This window comes from Electrona antarctica (genome assembly GCF_951216825.1).
Source record: "Electrona antarctica genome assembly, chromosome: 6".
Classification (NCBI taxonomy): domain Eukaryota; kingdom Metazoa; phylum Chordata; class Actinopteri; order Myctophiformes; family Myctophidae; genus Electrona; species Electrona antarctica.
The window spans coordinates 44,683,439-44,700,071 of NC_136811.1; the positions used below are offsets into that span (position 1 = coordinate 44,683,439).

The following is a 16,633-nucleotide window of genomic DNA, read 5'->3' on the forward strand; positions in this document are numbered from 1 at the left end:
CAAATACATGCAGTGTTTATCCAAATAGACCTCTCAATATGCCAGCTAACTTTTGTGGCTACAGGCAGACAGTAAATCTTAACTTGGCGTCAGGCAACCCATAATATAATATGATATAATAATATAACGGATAATATAGGTCTGAGATGATTAGGCCTGTGGATGGTGACATGACATAAATAGGATAAGGAGAACAACCCAGAGTAAACAGGCAGTAGGCTGATGATAAAACCGATGGTCAAAGGGCAAGATGAACACGGTCTGGGCCAAAAGGAAACATATTGACACCAGTCCACAAAAATACCAAAGTAGCAGATCTACCAGATCCATCAACTCCATCACTTTTTGTGGATGAAGTGTCAAATGTGATCAATAATCAATAATCAATCTTCAGGGAATTAAATTTAAAATAATATAAGGGTCAATTGGGAGATGAGAAATAAAATTCACTCTATATTAAGGATCAGGAGGGGAATAGAACCAGATTGGAAACAGGAACAATGAAAAATAAAAAATAGTTTTGACTTAAGACTAGGCAAACAATCACTCCTTATTTAGATGGTACTGTGGGAGAGAGACAGAATGACTTTTCTCTCCCTCGTCTTCGGTCTTCGGGGTTCCCAAGGAACTCATCAATGTTGCAGCGTTCCTACGCCGACGTTTAGTGTCAGAGTTTGACAATGTTCATTGTAGCTCATCAGAGCAGACACTGGATGGTTCTTCTTTTGCTCGTTGTCGGAGCCGAATCTTCGCCCCGTCCCCAGGATGGGTGACATAACAGGTGACCCATAGGTGACAATCTCAGCCTATACTTTCTCATTGACAGATACTTGATCTCTGTGATTCAAACGGGAGAAAACGGCCGGAGATGCACCTAACAGTTCTTATACCAAGCAGAGCTTGGAGAAGGGGGGACAGGGTAATTGATGATGTCTTGTCGCTTCCTGGCGAGTCCATTAGTACCATGAAGGCCAAATATAGAATCAAGTCTATTCAGGGGAGGATATATGCCTAATCAAGTCAAACTCAAGGTGATGAAAACAAAATAATAAAATGAAATGGAAGGGGAAGATGTCCCTATTCTAAATATCTCAATGTAAGGTCAAGGGGTGGTTCGGGGATAATAAAGGTTAAATGTTTACAATGGAGGGATATTCCAAATTCAGAGGTAAAATATGAATCAAATCCAAAATAATAAAAATATGATGATGTGGGATAATGAATCCTAATGGAAGGAAATTTAGATTGTCCAAAGATGGGATAATTCAGTTTACATAATCTATATAATGAAGCAGATCTGGGATCTGGAAAATGAATAGTCAAAATACCATATTAATCAATTGAGGGGAGAAGGAATGATCAAATGAATCCTAATACTAGGTAGGGAGGGGTAACAGCGTTTTAGCAAAATACAGTGTCTTAGTAAAGAAAAACATGGAAGAAAAACAGAAAACAATTATGTGTATGGTGAAACATGAGTGGAATTCTAATTTGTTCCCGATGGGAAATCTATGGGCAGATGGCATAAGGCCTATACTGTTCTAGGGGGTCGGGCCTAATACTGTTTTTTAAACGGTTCTGAGTGGGTCGGGGTCTAGGGGCAAACCCTAAACTTAAGGGAAAAGGGATCTCGAGGTCGACAACACATTCCTTCACTCTATTCTCCATCACTTTTTGTTGACCTCTAGATTACTCTGTCCTGGGTTTGTTCCCCACCCCGAAACCACCAGAGATCCGTATCTGTGAGATAAAAACAGAAAGACAAAAAACAACTGGTGAATGAAATGAAACAACAATTATAAACAATTCATCAACAGGGTAAACATCAACAGGGTATTGTTTTAAAAAAATAAAAATGAAAATGAAAATGACTGATCTACCAACCGCGCATGTTACACAGCCAATGGTGAAAGTAGGGCGTGTAGGTAGACAGGGAGACAGAGAAAGACAGAGACCCAGCATTCTACGTACGCATTTACACAGTTGTAAAATGGAGGGAGGATACGCAGAGAGACAGAGTTCTCTAGCGCATGCATTTCACATTTATATGGAGGGAGGTTACGTAGAGACAGGTATGTCAAAAATAAAAAGATAGAGACTCAGCATTCTACGTATGTATGTGCACCTTAAAGAAAAGGGCAGGGAGAATCCGTAAAAAGATATCAAATAGAAAACAAAGTATATAGACGAAGTTTGCCCAAAAATGGGGCAAAGATTCGTTTACATGTTCTGCATAGGATGGGACGCTTCTGGGCGCCTATCGCGCAGTGGATACAGACAAGTGGTGTCTGTACCACTCTGGGATTTACCTGAAATCAAGACACCCCTTCCTATGTAGTCCGGTGCCTAGTACAAAACCCGTTTGTACTCTGTCCCCTGCGTGTTATTTGACGTAGCTAATCGCCACACGCAGGTTAGCCAAGGTCAAGATAGACCGAAATTGACCATGATTTGTACACATCAGGTCTCAGAGAGATAGAGCAAAAAGTTCAAACCAAAAAAAAGCCAAAAAAAATGTAAAATAACCGGAATAAAATGTCTTGGGAAAGAATGGTTGACACCACTCAAAAAATAAATGAAATGAAATAATAACAAAATAATAAATGAATGAAATCAATAAGGGGATTGGTTGAAATCAATAATAAATTGTCATGATAATGGGCATTCAAATGTTGAAGGGGTGTTATGTAAAAATGAAAAACCATGGCACGGCCACTAGACAATTATAAAGTGTATGAAATGATGATAAATGGCGGAACACGGAGCCTGACAGATAAATAAATCAATAGTAAATAGTCGTCACGCATCCCTAATATCATACTCTTCAAAAATAAGTGTTTCACCCACACACATACGCACGAACATGGACAAACCCATATGCACGCACACACGCACGAACGCATGCACACACATAGACAAGAGCAACATGTCCGCCCACACGACAAACGTACTCACTCAGTCACTCTAAATACAAATAAAATTATGTACAATATATAAAGATGACGTAGAACAAATGGTACGCTACACACACACCCACATCATTCAACTATTAAAAGAAGAATAACTGTTCTACGGGACAACACACCCATCCATACAAACACAAGACAGTGATATACACACCTACGCACGAACACGCACGCAGACAGACAGAGAGGAGCAGGTAGAGAAAAAGGAGAGAAGGAGAGAGAGAGAGACGGAGCCATGCGTTCTAACACGCACGCACACGCACTCAGTCCGAGGGAGAGAGAAGGAGAGCCTGTTGCTCTCCTCCCTAAATTCCTTAGATAAGGAGCCTACACACTCTAAAAACCTTAGTGTCATAAAAACCGAACACTACTATAAGGTACAATGTAAAAGGGGTGATAAAAGAAAAAATGTGTAATCAAATGGTGAAAGGGATCACAGACCTTTTTTACGGTAAAAAAAGAACCTACTCTACTCTCGCACCCTGGCCGAGGTTTGAGAGAAAGAAGACTATAAAAGTAATATCTATGGATTCCTACAGCGATATATCAATAAGGGGATCAAGCAAACGATAACCACATGTAGGAAGGCAAACATATTATAAATAGATAAGAAATAGAAGTCGAAAGTAAAATAAAGGCTGAGGATGTTGTGCCCATGCATGGTTGCGCTACATCCTGAAAATCTAAAGTGGAGGAAGAGTAATGTGACTGAGACATGTTCAGGGATTAAGTCCCAGACATGAATGTACGGCAATAAATTATAATAACAGTATAATCTAAGAAAGATTACAGAAAGGTAAATTACTTAACTTCAGAAAAGCAAGCAGCTGAGAATCAGGCAGGCCGGAGGTGGTCCCGGACAGGGTCCACCGAAGCCGGAGAGGAACCGTCGTACGGACAGACGATCCAGGAGGGAGGGGGTGAAATCTGTGGAGGACCGTTCAAGCTTCATGCTTCGTCCGTTCGTCCACAGATCCGCGGCTTGTATGTTCCCAAAAATGGGGAGGATCGGTTCCAGAACTGAACATGCATCGACAAAACCACTGCTCCAAAAATATGACTATGGACTTTGTTCTTCCGGCAGAAAAAAATGAAAATGGGGGGATGGTTCCTTTTGTCGGAGGTGCTAATTAAATAAATTAGACTTATACTCAGAAAAAGCCGGTTCGAAGAGGACCAATTTGATGGATTTATAATGAAGATAAAACCCATTAGTTGCATATAAAATGCAGAAGGGACAATTAATGATTCACCAAGGATAGAAAAGGACTGTATAATACTGAATTACTGAGCTACACAGGGCTATAACTATAAAAAATACTTTAGAGAAAGTACTCAAAGAGTACACAGAAATACTCAGCACCACAACACTAGGCCGAGAGCCTATGACCAAGTTAACAATTAGCTTTAACAGGATTACTTTAAGCAGAAATAACAACTTCCAAAAGTTGATCTGAGCAGGAAATACTCTTTTAGAAAAATACCTTAAGTAGACAATTAAAAAGATGAGTCCACCAGAAGAACGATTGTCGAGTCAGAACAATTATGGTTTAGTTAATTCATTTTCCAGATCTGAGAGACAGAATGATACTCACATACAGCCAAATAACTCTCCCCTGTACCACCAAAAGGGCACAGGGTAGTCTCTCTGACGAACAATTCATTTCAAAGGCATTAATACTGTAGAATACGTATTGTTGATACACATTTCATTGGCTGAATAGACAGTTAATTTCCACTATGCCACACTGGCACTGCTCATTGGACCAGCACATAGCTGATGAGACTGATATCGGGACAGCTTCCTTAATTCCGTCATGGAGGGCCATAGGCCGGGAAAGCACTGAGGCTGGCGTTGCTATGGCAACCTGAAGATAACATTTCTTCCCGGCTAGCTGTGAACTCTTTACAGAGAGAAATGCTCCCTGAGCAGCTATCTCTTTTCTCACTAGGCATCAAGGTCAAATACATGCAGTGTTTATCCAAATAGACCTCTCAATATGCCAGCTAACTTTTGTGGCTACAGGCAGACAGTAAATCTTAACTTGGCGTCAGGCAACCCATAATATAATATGATATAATAATATAACGGATAATATAGGTCTGAGATGATTAGGCCTGTGGATGGTGACATGACATAAATAGGATAAGGAGAACAACCCAGAGTAAACAGGCAGTAGGCTGATGATAAAACCGATGGTCAAAGGGCAAGATGAACACGGTCTGGGCCAAAAGGAAACATATTGACACCAGTCCACAAAAATACCAAAGTAGCAGATCTACCAGATCCATCAACGTAGTCGCCCCATTACTAACCCTATCCCTAACCCTATAACGCTGCATGCACACAAAGCCACGTAGTCGCCCCATTACTAACCCTATCCCTAACCCTATAACGCTGCATGCACACAAAGCCACGTAGTCGGAATAATGGGACGTCAGAATGATGGGCTGTGCCTCCTCCTATCATTAGCCTATTGACCTATTTTGTTGTGCAACTCTGTGTCTGGTTTCTTTTGTACTGGTATTATGGTACTGGTACATGTGAAGAATATAAACTGGTGTGGGGGGAACAGAAGATGACACCAATAGACCATGATTGGACATTGTAGTAACACCTGTTACAACAAAATCCAGGGCATTTCTTACTTCACTTGACCCTTATGCTGTTCTATTTAATCAGGAGACAATCTGAAGTATTATCCACTGTTTTAGTTACTGTAAGTCGAGTTAATTTGAGCCGAACAGCTGAAATTACATGACGTAATTGTCATGTTTGACCCTGTACGTCTGGCCGTGTATGACCAGCCAGTTGCTCTGACTCTGACCCCTTCCCAACCCCTATGGCTGTTCACATGCATGATGAACGCTCCCTTGCTGTTTGTACAAACTCTCCCCTCTGGAATTTGTTTACAAGCTCTGCTCAATATTGGGGGTGTGTGGGAAGGGGTGAGGAGGGGGTGTCAGGTACACATACACTCGCATGCTCAATGTTATCACTCAGTAGGCGCCAAATTGTATTTTAATTAAAAACAGGAGAAGAGACCATATTCCTATTCAAGCTTCTTTACTTTACTTTTCTTTAGGATTTATTCAGTTTTTCCTTATTTGCTTTAAGACACTTCATGGCCTGGCCCTTAATTCTTTTGTCTTTTCTAGGTGTAAAGTAGCCTTGGAATCCAGCCCTTGATGCTAAGTGCCAAGCAGGGAGGCATTGGGTTCTATTTTAATAGTCTTTGATATGACTCGGCCGGAGATTGGTTCTCTGACCTCCCAGTCTCAGGGTGAACACTAGTCTAACCCCAAGGCCACTGAGCTGGTAGGTGTGCTAAATGCTAAAATAATTGTCCCCCGTCCTGATGAAAACATCTTTGATGCATATGTGTTTATTATGCACATATTATCACACATTTTATGGTGTTGTATTCTTAATTCCTTTTTTATACATGTATTAATGCCCGCATTATGCCTGATGAAAGTCATTTCTTTATTGCCCACTCGGCACACATTGCACACTTTTCCGCCCTGAAACAAGGTTTCTTCCTCATGTTTTTTCCCCATCAAGGAATTCTTTCCTTGCCTAATTGAGGGGTTCTGTTCTTATGTGTCATTGCTAGATTTTGTGAAGGGACTTAGAATTGAGAAATTAATCAATACAAATGTATTTTATTGATGATTATCTTAATGTTTTTATTCCACTGTGCACTTTTTGCATGTCATGTTTCTGTTTTGTATTATTATAATTTTTTTATGTAGCACTTTGTAGTGTTTCGGTAATACGTGCTCTATAAATAAAAGTATTATTATCCAACAATCTTCATTCAGAAACTAAGCCATGTCATGAATCACGACGGTGACTGGCAGTAGAGATGGGATTTATGGCTCTTTGAAGGGAGCCGGATCTCTGGGATCCGTTCCTTTCAAAGAGCCGTTCAAATGATCCGACTCGTTCACGAACGTCACATCTCTAACTGGCAGCACTTTTCAGACTCAGCAGAACAGAACGAACTCAGGTGCAACAGACAGTTTGGTCAAGCCACCCTGAAAACAGCCCATGTTTATTCGAACGTTTGTCTGGAAAGAATGTCTTAAGAGAAGCATATTGAGAGTAAGGACAGAATGAAGTAGACCCGGCCACTCTCCAGTCTGTTGCAGTGGAAAAGCCATTAGTACGCGGCTAGAGAAACTGGGAGCTGAAGAATGAATGAGTCTTCAAGTTATGCAACCAACCATTCAATATACTCCTTCAGTAAACAGATAATTAAAATGTGGCTTTAACTGGCATGAAACCACGGGGATTCACCTTGGCCAGTGAGACCAAGAATCCCAGTAGCAAACTGGAGCCCATGTCACTGTTTCTTGGTTATCACCTACAGTATATTGCAGTGTATTATTCCTTTTGCAACTACTCTTCTTCTCTATTCTTGATACAAACATGCTACTGAACATGATATTGACATAATACTGAACATGATATGGAGCATGATACTGACCATGATATGGAGCCTGATACTGACCATGATATGGAGCATGATACTGGCCATGATACTGACATGATACTGATTATTACGATATAACACTTTTCTCAACAATATGATCCGTTAGGCCTATCTACTATAAATCGTCTGTAATCCACGTAACTCGAGAACTGTTCGCCCCACCGACTTCAAATTCGACACGCGCGTTCCACCGCCTTTGCCCGGGCTCTGGACCTGATCACCCCATATCTCCATATATGGAGCTGGCCTGTTCTGACATCACAATTATGTTCTGACATTTGCATAGACTCCATATTTGGGCATGCCTGACAAGAAACTCCATATATGGGCATGTTCTGACACCTGCATAGACTCCATATTTGGACATGCCTGACAAAGAACTCCATATATGGGCAGAAATCTGTTATTATATTATGCACTCATTTTTGAGTGGTGCAAACCACTCCAACAACTGGCTTTGTACCCGTGTACCCGTGTTCCCGTGTTTGTTCGTACCAAAAAAACGAGCATGGTTGCTATGGTTAGTGTGTGACGTGACTGACATAGCTGATCAGACTATATAAGACCTTGCACCACTCAGTTCACACGGGTGTGATTTTTTATGACATTATGCGCTTTTATTACATTTAGGTTTTTATAACCATTATTACTTATATACTTTATATATATTTTATTATCAGTTACATCCCTCCTCTTCACACCAAAAAGTGACTTGAACATAACTTTGTTCCAGTAGCCATCGCATGCTCCCAGCTCCCTGACCCAAACCAAACTTGACCCCCACATCAAAGCTTAGACTGAAACTATTTTGTCTCTTTGGGATTACGAACTCCTGCTTTCACTCTGACACTGTCTGCTCTTTTGGATTACTGACTCCTGTCCTGCTAGACTCTGACACACTTGCACATGGACGTTACAGAACATTGACAGATGCCTGTTAAGCTGTTGGGTGACTTACTTTCATTCCCAAATTCATTGTTGATAGCATACGTGTTGATAGAAAGTACACATATTCACTGTTGATGATGACTGTGTATATTCATATTCATTCTCATATTCACTATTGACAGACTACATTTAGGCCTACGCTTTATGTTTTCTGGAAATTCTGGATCAATCACGATGTAATCAGTTGTGTTGTGACTGTGCCAGTAACTCTAACGACGTGCCAACAAACAGAAAGAAAGAATAATTTGAGAACCATTTCATCAGGAAGTATTTTCCCAAGCAATTAGGGATTAACATTTAGGTCTGACGTCGAAATAAATAAAAATGTCTTCTGAAAGAATATATATTCAAAGATTTGTGCCACATTTTCATGATTTTTCAAAAATAGCAGACCTACAAGCTCGTAGCGTGCCACTCGGTGGCGCGCTATGAGCTTCTAGATCTGCTATTTTCCAATAGCTAAAGTATAACATAATGCTTAGTTAAAACACCAAAACGGGTTCCCGTCCAGAATGGTTTAAAACTCAAGTTAGAGTTAGGGTACAGGTCATAATGGTGACCAGGAGGCCGCTTTGTCCGCCATGTGGATTGTCTTTCACCGTAACATGATGTCATCCTGTCAATCACTCATCTCACAGCTCAGTTTAATGAGCTGTAAATACGCTTGTCATTGCTGCTAATTATAAGACTCACTCGTACACTGCACCACTCATTCTCTGCATTTTGCTCTATATGGGGTCTGCAACCATTTTTATTTTCTTGATAGTCAGCATTCCATATCAACAATACGTTTCATTATCCAACCACATCAAAATATAAAGAAATTAGACATGGCCAAAGCATTTCCGGCGTTCCCCAGCCAATCTTTTTTTTTGAGAACCCCTGAGTTAGGAGTTTGAATGAATGTAGAATTATGTGCATGATGTAATTTGCATACAGCACTTAATTTAAAAAATAAAACATTTAAATATATTTTATTTAAACCAGAAATCCTCTCTCACACACTTATGCCAGTGTGCCAGTGATTGCCCTCTCCTATGCTGTGTCTAAGGTTGCCTACCACTGCTCTGTCCCTCTGGATCTAAAATAATGGGTCATATCATATGACTTCAGTGACAGACAGTCCTGCTGAGGAGAGCTCTCTTTCAGGCAGATAGCCATGAGACCACTGGCCTTTCACTGGCACTGCACCTGCCCCGGCCCTGGCCCTCGTTAGTCAATGCAATGGTGTATGGTTGTATGGGTATACAGTATGGCTAGGGGGAGTGGGTTGCTCACACAAAGAATTTGATGAGCAGGCAGAACATATTCACTTCACAAAAGAGTCAAAGTCTCTTTTTTGGGTGCCTGCAAATCCCTTCACATTCACCAACAGCTCTTTCTGGCAGCAGTGTGCCGGTTCTGGCCGGGCCCTGGTTGGATCTGGCAGTCACCAACAAGATTTGCCTCACTGAGAAAAAATGGCTTGAAAGCGCCTGAATGGCTATGGCGTCAGTGAAACATTAAGTCTGAAGTCACTAGACCTGATGGGCACATCAAATGTGAGCTATAACTAAGGCAACAAATGGATAATATCTTATTAGACAGATGTTTTATACCTGTGAGGAGGAGATTCGAGTAAATGTTGTGTAAAGAATAGTGTAGTGCACTGGTTAATGTAGTTTAAAACAGCTCAGTTCATGTGTTTGGTTTTCAGATTATCTTTTATTGATGAAAACAGCCTTTGCCTTTCGACCCATTGGACACATAATATAATAATCTGCAACAACAACAAAAAGCTATTGAAAACGTATCCTTTGCAACCTGATCACAGATTCAAAAGCACTGCAATATTTGCAGTGTTTGATACATTTGTAAAAATAACAATCATAAAAAATATACATACGAGACATTTTCTTTTTTCTTTTCTTTTTTTTTCCAATGTTCGATTGTAAATGACTAAACAACTGCATGAACAGAAATGGACATTTGCGACAATGCATACGAGACAATGCAGTAACCCACATTATCTGCTAACTGACAGGCAGACTAGGGATGTAGATGAGTTAAGACTTCACCGAGTTTAAGTGACAATACATTGCCTGCGAAATCCACAGGACAGTGTCAAAATGGACAGTCAGTTGAAAAAAGAAAACAGAATAGCAAATCAACAGAGCGGAGTTCTGAGAGTATAATCAGAGGCAAAGATAAAGAGAAGACATACTTTTTCAAAGAGAGAATTCCCCTTGGCAATGCAGAATGGAATTCAATGGAATTCTGGGCCTATGTCTTTCCTTTCACATAATATAACAGTATCCATCTCTGCATTACTATTCCCTTTTACTGCGGTATCTTGACGAGAGGCTTCGGTATAATTTGCTAAATAATTAAAAGGGGTGGGAAAAGTGAAGTATGTCATCTCTCTCTTTCTCTCTCCCCCCTCTCTCTCTCTATATATATGTATATACAGTATGTTAATTTTAAAAGGTCTGGAAGTGAGGAAAAAGGTGATTCCCACAAGCCTCGCAAATCTCTTTGCAACTTACATCTCCTAAAGCTGGTGTCAATAATACATACAATTAATTTCTATTTCCCAACATTCAGAGAGCTACTGCTTAAACCAGATGCTTAAAACTGGGAGTGTTCCGGTTTCCCTAAAACGGGAGGACCTGCAGCATTGACCGTTGTGATGTAATTTATCTTAATACAGAATGTTTGTACAGTAAAGCATGCTGGCCCTGGGGGTAGAACCCCATCACCAGCTGCACCCATCTCTCCAGGCCCACTCACTCTCTCTCTCCTGGATTTCAACCTCCTCACTTGCACCGTTGACTTTTTATTTCTCTCTTACCCACCCTCCTTTTTCTCACACTCAAACACACACGCACGCACACGCACACATGTGCACACACGTGCACACACGTGCACGCACGCACGCACACACACACACACACACACACACACACACACACACACACACACACACACACACACACACACACACACACACACACTCTCTCTCTCTCCCTCTTTCTGTGTCTTTTTTGCTTACTCTCACACTGTTGCTCAGTGTCTTCTCTAACATCGGTACAACACTTCATTCCTCATCAACATTCCTCATTAAACATCGGCGCTAACAGCAGGTCAAATGGCACAACGTTTTGGGAGGGCTCATGCCGACCCCGTCTACAGCCCAGCGAAGTTCAACCTCTTCAGCAGCAGCTGCGGAATTCCCTGCTAGGGTGCTACAGCAAATAACGTCCCATCATCTGAGGTGTCTCGGCAAATATCACTCTGCGAGGGAGCACAGGAACACACACCAGCTCTCTGTCTGTCTCTCTGAATGCAGTCTTTCCCCTCTCTCTGTCTCTCCTCTGTCTGTCGTGAGCTTAATGAACAAAGATGAAGAGCAAAAGAGAAGCACCACTGTGTCTACTATACAAATTATACAGGAAACTGTGTGAATGAAACTCCATGATTTAGCCTCTCGTCATCCCTGAAATGTGACACGCTACATCCACTGCCTTCTTGACTAGACAAAAAAAACGATATCAATCTGACTGTTAACATGGCAGGAGCACAGGCTAATACCTCTGTTAACATGGCAGGAGCACAGGCTAATACCTCTGTTAACATGGCAGGAGCACAGGCTAATACCTTTGCAGGTTGTGTAAGAGTGTAATAATGAGTTTGGGCTCCCAAAATATCTCCAAAGTAAACCCAAATCTTGCAACAACCTGTCAATCGAATATTTTACATGGGCGTGACTAAGCCCCCTGCTCCCTCTCAAATCAATACAATAACTGCAGGATATTCCTTTTCATCCAAGTACATCAACACTGACTGTGCATGAATCATGATTTCACGTATACATTCACAAGCCTCTGGGGTGCTATTGTCTTGTGTGCCTGGCTATACACAGAGTGGGGTGAATTCACAAAAATGATAATGGCCTTCTAATTCTTTTTCTCTGCCTACAGAGAGGCATTAGGCACTTAAAACACATGTTCACATATACAAATAAAGTTAGTGTTTTCCCCGTCAAAAAGGGTGTTACTTCTAGAAACAATCAAAAATCTTTGGTCTGTAAACAACCACAATAATATCCAAATACTAGTTAGGATGCCAATGTGCCATCCAAACTGGTAATGAACTCTCCCCTCAGCTCCTCTGATATCAAGCAGAGTCTATTTATGCTATTCATTTGTGACCCTCGCGCAATTGTTACTCCGATCTGGAGCGTGTGAGGATGCTAGCAATACACCCCTGAGAAAGCTGGGGGTGCTTCTTCCTCTCTTAGAGCAGTAGCAGCTGTCAATTGCTGGGCACTGATGCAGCCATTTATTTGGTCTGCCATTGAAACATGCTGGCTAATCAGTTCTTGACAGAATCGATCAGTCTAGGAAAGTGTCAGTGAAAGTTCTGCTGCTTGCTTTAATGGCCATCACCGTTTTGCATCAAGCCAGTATTCCACATTGCCCAATAGCCTTTGCCAAACTTGGCTGGGGGGAGGGGGGGGGGGCATTCAGGTAGCATTGGCCTGAGAGAAAAGAATTAGGTCTTCACAGTAACTCTTCTGTTCTGATTTAAAAAACTGACCTTAAATGAACTCAGAGCCAACTATACCTTTGTACCCTTCATACTCAACGTATGAACGAAAACACAAGCTTTGATGCAAAACATTAAGATGGGGAACCTGTATACTTTCAGCTGCAAAACTGGACAAATTGGAGTGAGTGACTGAGCAACTCAGCTCCAAACCAAACTCTCTCCCTCCTACTTCTCTCAGCACTGGCTCAGTTACAGGGCAACCAGGTGGAGTAGGTAGGCTGCTGACAAGCAAACACTGGCTGTACCTGGGCTATGTAGTAGTTGCTGAAGTTGCCATCTGCTACATAAGGGGCAGGTTGGTAGTAACAAGTAACGTTGGCCACATTGGGGATGACGTTCTGCTCTGCCAGCACACGCACCGCCAGCATGGCTATCAGGCCCAGAGTCTGCCGCCTCTCGTGTCCCATCAGGCACACCGTGCTCTCGTTGACCACCGAGTAGAGGGTCATCAGGTAGTCATACTTGCGGTCCTCCAGGCCCACAAAGTGGTTCTGAAGGTAAGCCTCCAGCTTGCGCTGCTGCTCGCAAATGTCAGAGAAGTCGATGAAGAAACGTGAGCACATGTAGCGCTGCAGTAACTTCATCTCGGGCTCATTGTCCGCGCGGAAGCCCCTCACGAGCAGGTGGCAGTACTTCAGCAGACCACCGCCGCGGATCTCCTCTGGGTTCCGCGTGCAGATGACCTTGTGGCGCAAGTGGTCCAGGGCTTCGCCGAAGTCCCCGTACACACTCTCGCCCATGATGGTCGGGTGAAAGGTCTCAGCCATGGGGTTCTCCGAGCACTCGTAGAACAACAGAAGGGAGTCCAGCTTGATCTGGAAGGAGTCCACACTGAATTCAAACTGCCGCCGGAGAGAGTCCACGAACTTCAACTCCACGTTTTTCCCCCGGTTGTTGGAGAGTGAGATGAGGCTCCAGCGGTCAGAATCGTTGCACACCTTCACCATCTTCTGCACATATGCTTCCTGTGTGTGTGTGTGTGTGTGTGTGTGTGTGTGAGACAACAGGAGAAAAACAGAAAGATGGAGAATATTTAGCCCATGTTTAGTCCATATAGATAAAATAGTTTCATAAATTACACATTTTTCATCTCTAATAGATTATATATATATATATATATATATATATATATATATATATATATATATATATAACTTTACAAGATGAGTTAACGTAGAATTCTTCAATGGGCAGTGCTAGGATATTGACCCCCAGTAGACATGAAAGGCTTCTTGCCCTAGCCTAGAATATAGGATCTAGGTGGCTGAGAACTGGATCCCTTGTAAATTGGTTTAACTCAATCCTCTTAACAACAGAAAATCAACATTTTACTATCAACTTAACTAATCTAATTGCGTTTCAAGCCGTGCGTAATGGCCTCTAAATACGAATTGTGCGCAAATCTATATAAAATGTAACAAGACTAATACAAAAAAAATTAAATGGAAAATGTTGTCAAGTTTGGATGACGTACCTTTAACGTTAATAGCGATATTTTCTCTTTATTCACACAGTCAGGTAAGAAATCCAGGAGACAGTGCAAAACGATGTCCTTTACAGTCTGAAAATCACTTTCTCCTTTCATATCTGCGCAGAATATTAGGTCCAGGTCCTTATACCCCAGTCCGCTATCCCCGTGGAGAATGTGGCTGGCCGCAGAGCCATTTAACCGCACGTCCCTGACGTGAATCTTCTTCTCTTCCATGCGACTTCGAACCACTTTGACGATTTGCCGGGGCTTCATTTGCAGAGTGGGGAAGTTCCCCCGGCCATGGATGGGGATGGTCTCCGTAAGGATAGCATCAAGGCGCTGCACTTGCTGCCAGTTAAGGACGCTTAGGACATTACTGGCTTCAGTATCGGACACAGAGCCGGTCGTGGAGCTACTGTCGTCCTCTGACATTGTGGAAATTAATTAACAGTAACTGCGAAGGTAGGATATTTGAACAAGTCTCTCAAGAGAGTAAAACTGCAAATGTCGCGACTTCAAGCACAGAATTGACAAAGTTGTGCGATGTCAATTTCATCCGCGACTGTAAACTGATTGAAGAAGGAAAAAAAATTAGGGGGAAAAAGGATAAAAGTAACTGTTAAGGCAAAATGGTGAATGCTGCTGCGATGCGCTGCGTAATTTGGTCCAGCGGGAGAGACGCGCAGAAGTGGATCTGAGTGGCCGTTGAGGAGTCGCGGTGAAACGTGCCTTTACTTTCTCTTGCTTCGCCTTGCTTTTAAAACGCGTGAAGCATTTCCTCTGGTGGCACTGCTAATGTGTCTGAGCGCCTCTTTGAAGATCGTTGATGTTCCAGCGGGCTTGCCTTTCCGGCCGTGACTCCATCGCCCAAAGGCACGCCTATGATTTTATGAATTTGCATGAATACGCTGCTCAAGAGCCCCGAGTCGCACTTGGCACCTTCTCGCCCATGAACAACTCTCTAAGGAATCTCTTGAGGATTTTAACGCACGACTCCTACATTTCTTCTTCGTTTAGCAAGACATAAAATCCAGTTAATAAACTTGTTCGTGGCCAAGAAATCCAAGTTGTTTGCCACTATCTGTTTATTTAAATACTTGGTCAAATGCTCTGAATTAACCGTTACCTGTCCACTGGACATGCTCCGTTCTTCTGCAATAGGCAGGTCTTTAGGCTAGAAATGTCAGCCGTAATTCACCACGCCCCTCTCTTATCCTTTCAATGAGGGTAAGTAGCTACTAGCCAGTGGCCACTGCATATTGCAGCATGGTTGGTAAACCATTAGCCTTCTTTACTGTCTCCACTGCATGTGTTGGCTATTTATACAAACATATTAAATATTAGGCTAATAGTAATAGGCTACACGTTAATTAAGCTTTCAATTAGGCTACCATTAAATAATGCATTTGTATTGTATTGCCCAATAGGAATATGGAGTTAGATGCAAAACCTTAACCTTAGACCTATCCTTCCCAAAGCATTATCTTTCCTTCTTTACAATTGCTTTGAGTGTCATCAACAAGTGCAACTGATATCAATGCCGGCCAAAACTAAATTATGACGTTACCATGTCGCCCCCTGTGGGATGGCTGGAAAGTGTGTGGATTCTGGATTATGTTGCACTAGTATCTATGACAATTCTAGTAGATGTTACACTGATGCCTCAAATCTGTAGGCAGTTTTGTCATATCCCCCAAGGATTTGTCCAGGAAACATTTAGTGATGTAAAAAACACAGATAACTATCTTCCCTGTTATCTCATAAGCTTGTTAGTTACCCCCAGACTCCATATTAACCTCTAAGGGCAGGGGTTTCTAACTTCTTACCTAGCCTACATTCAGTGACCAGTCACCAGCCGACCACTTAACCACATGGACCTCAGACTAAGAGTCTTCTGGGAATTACATAATACAGGTGACATAGCAGATCTCAACGCCTCACTTAGTGAGCTTGTAGATCGGCTATTTGATGTCTATTTCCCTTGACCCTGGTAACCTTAAGGTGACCCTGGTCTCCATAAGTGTGTATAGGTTTTATTTCCTCGTCTCTTCAACGAATACAATGAATATTTAGGCTGCCCACCATGTGTACTATGACTTCTGACAATACAAATATTGGCCCAAATATATATTAGTGAAATCCTTTTGTGAATACAAATA

At 42.0% G+C, this 16,633-nt stretch overlaps 1 protein-coding gene across 1 annotated transcript; it reads right to left on the reverse strand.

The window, feature by feature from the left end:
• Positions 1-10,097: 10,097 nt before the first annotated feature.
• On the reverse strand, positions 10,098-15,589 carry tent5aa (terminal nucleotidyltransferase 5Aa). The gene is made up of 3 exons (XM_079504432.1): positions 14,478-15,589; positions 12,050-13,968; positions 10,098-11,983 (listed from the first exon to the last, which is right to left on the reverse strand). The coding sequence occupies exons 1-2, from the start codon at positions 14,904-14,906 to the stop codon at positions 13,189-13,191; spliced, it is 1,209 nt and encodes a 402-aa protein (XP_079360558.1). The 5' UTR covers positions 14,907-15,589; the 3' UTR covers positions 10,098-11,983; positions 12,050-13,188.
• Between the last annotated feature and the right edge of the window lie 1,044 nt (positions 15,590-16,633).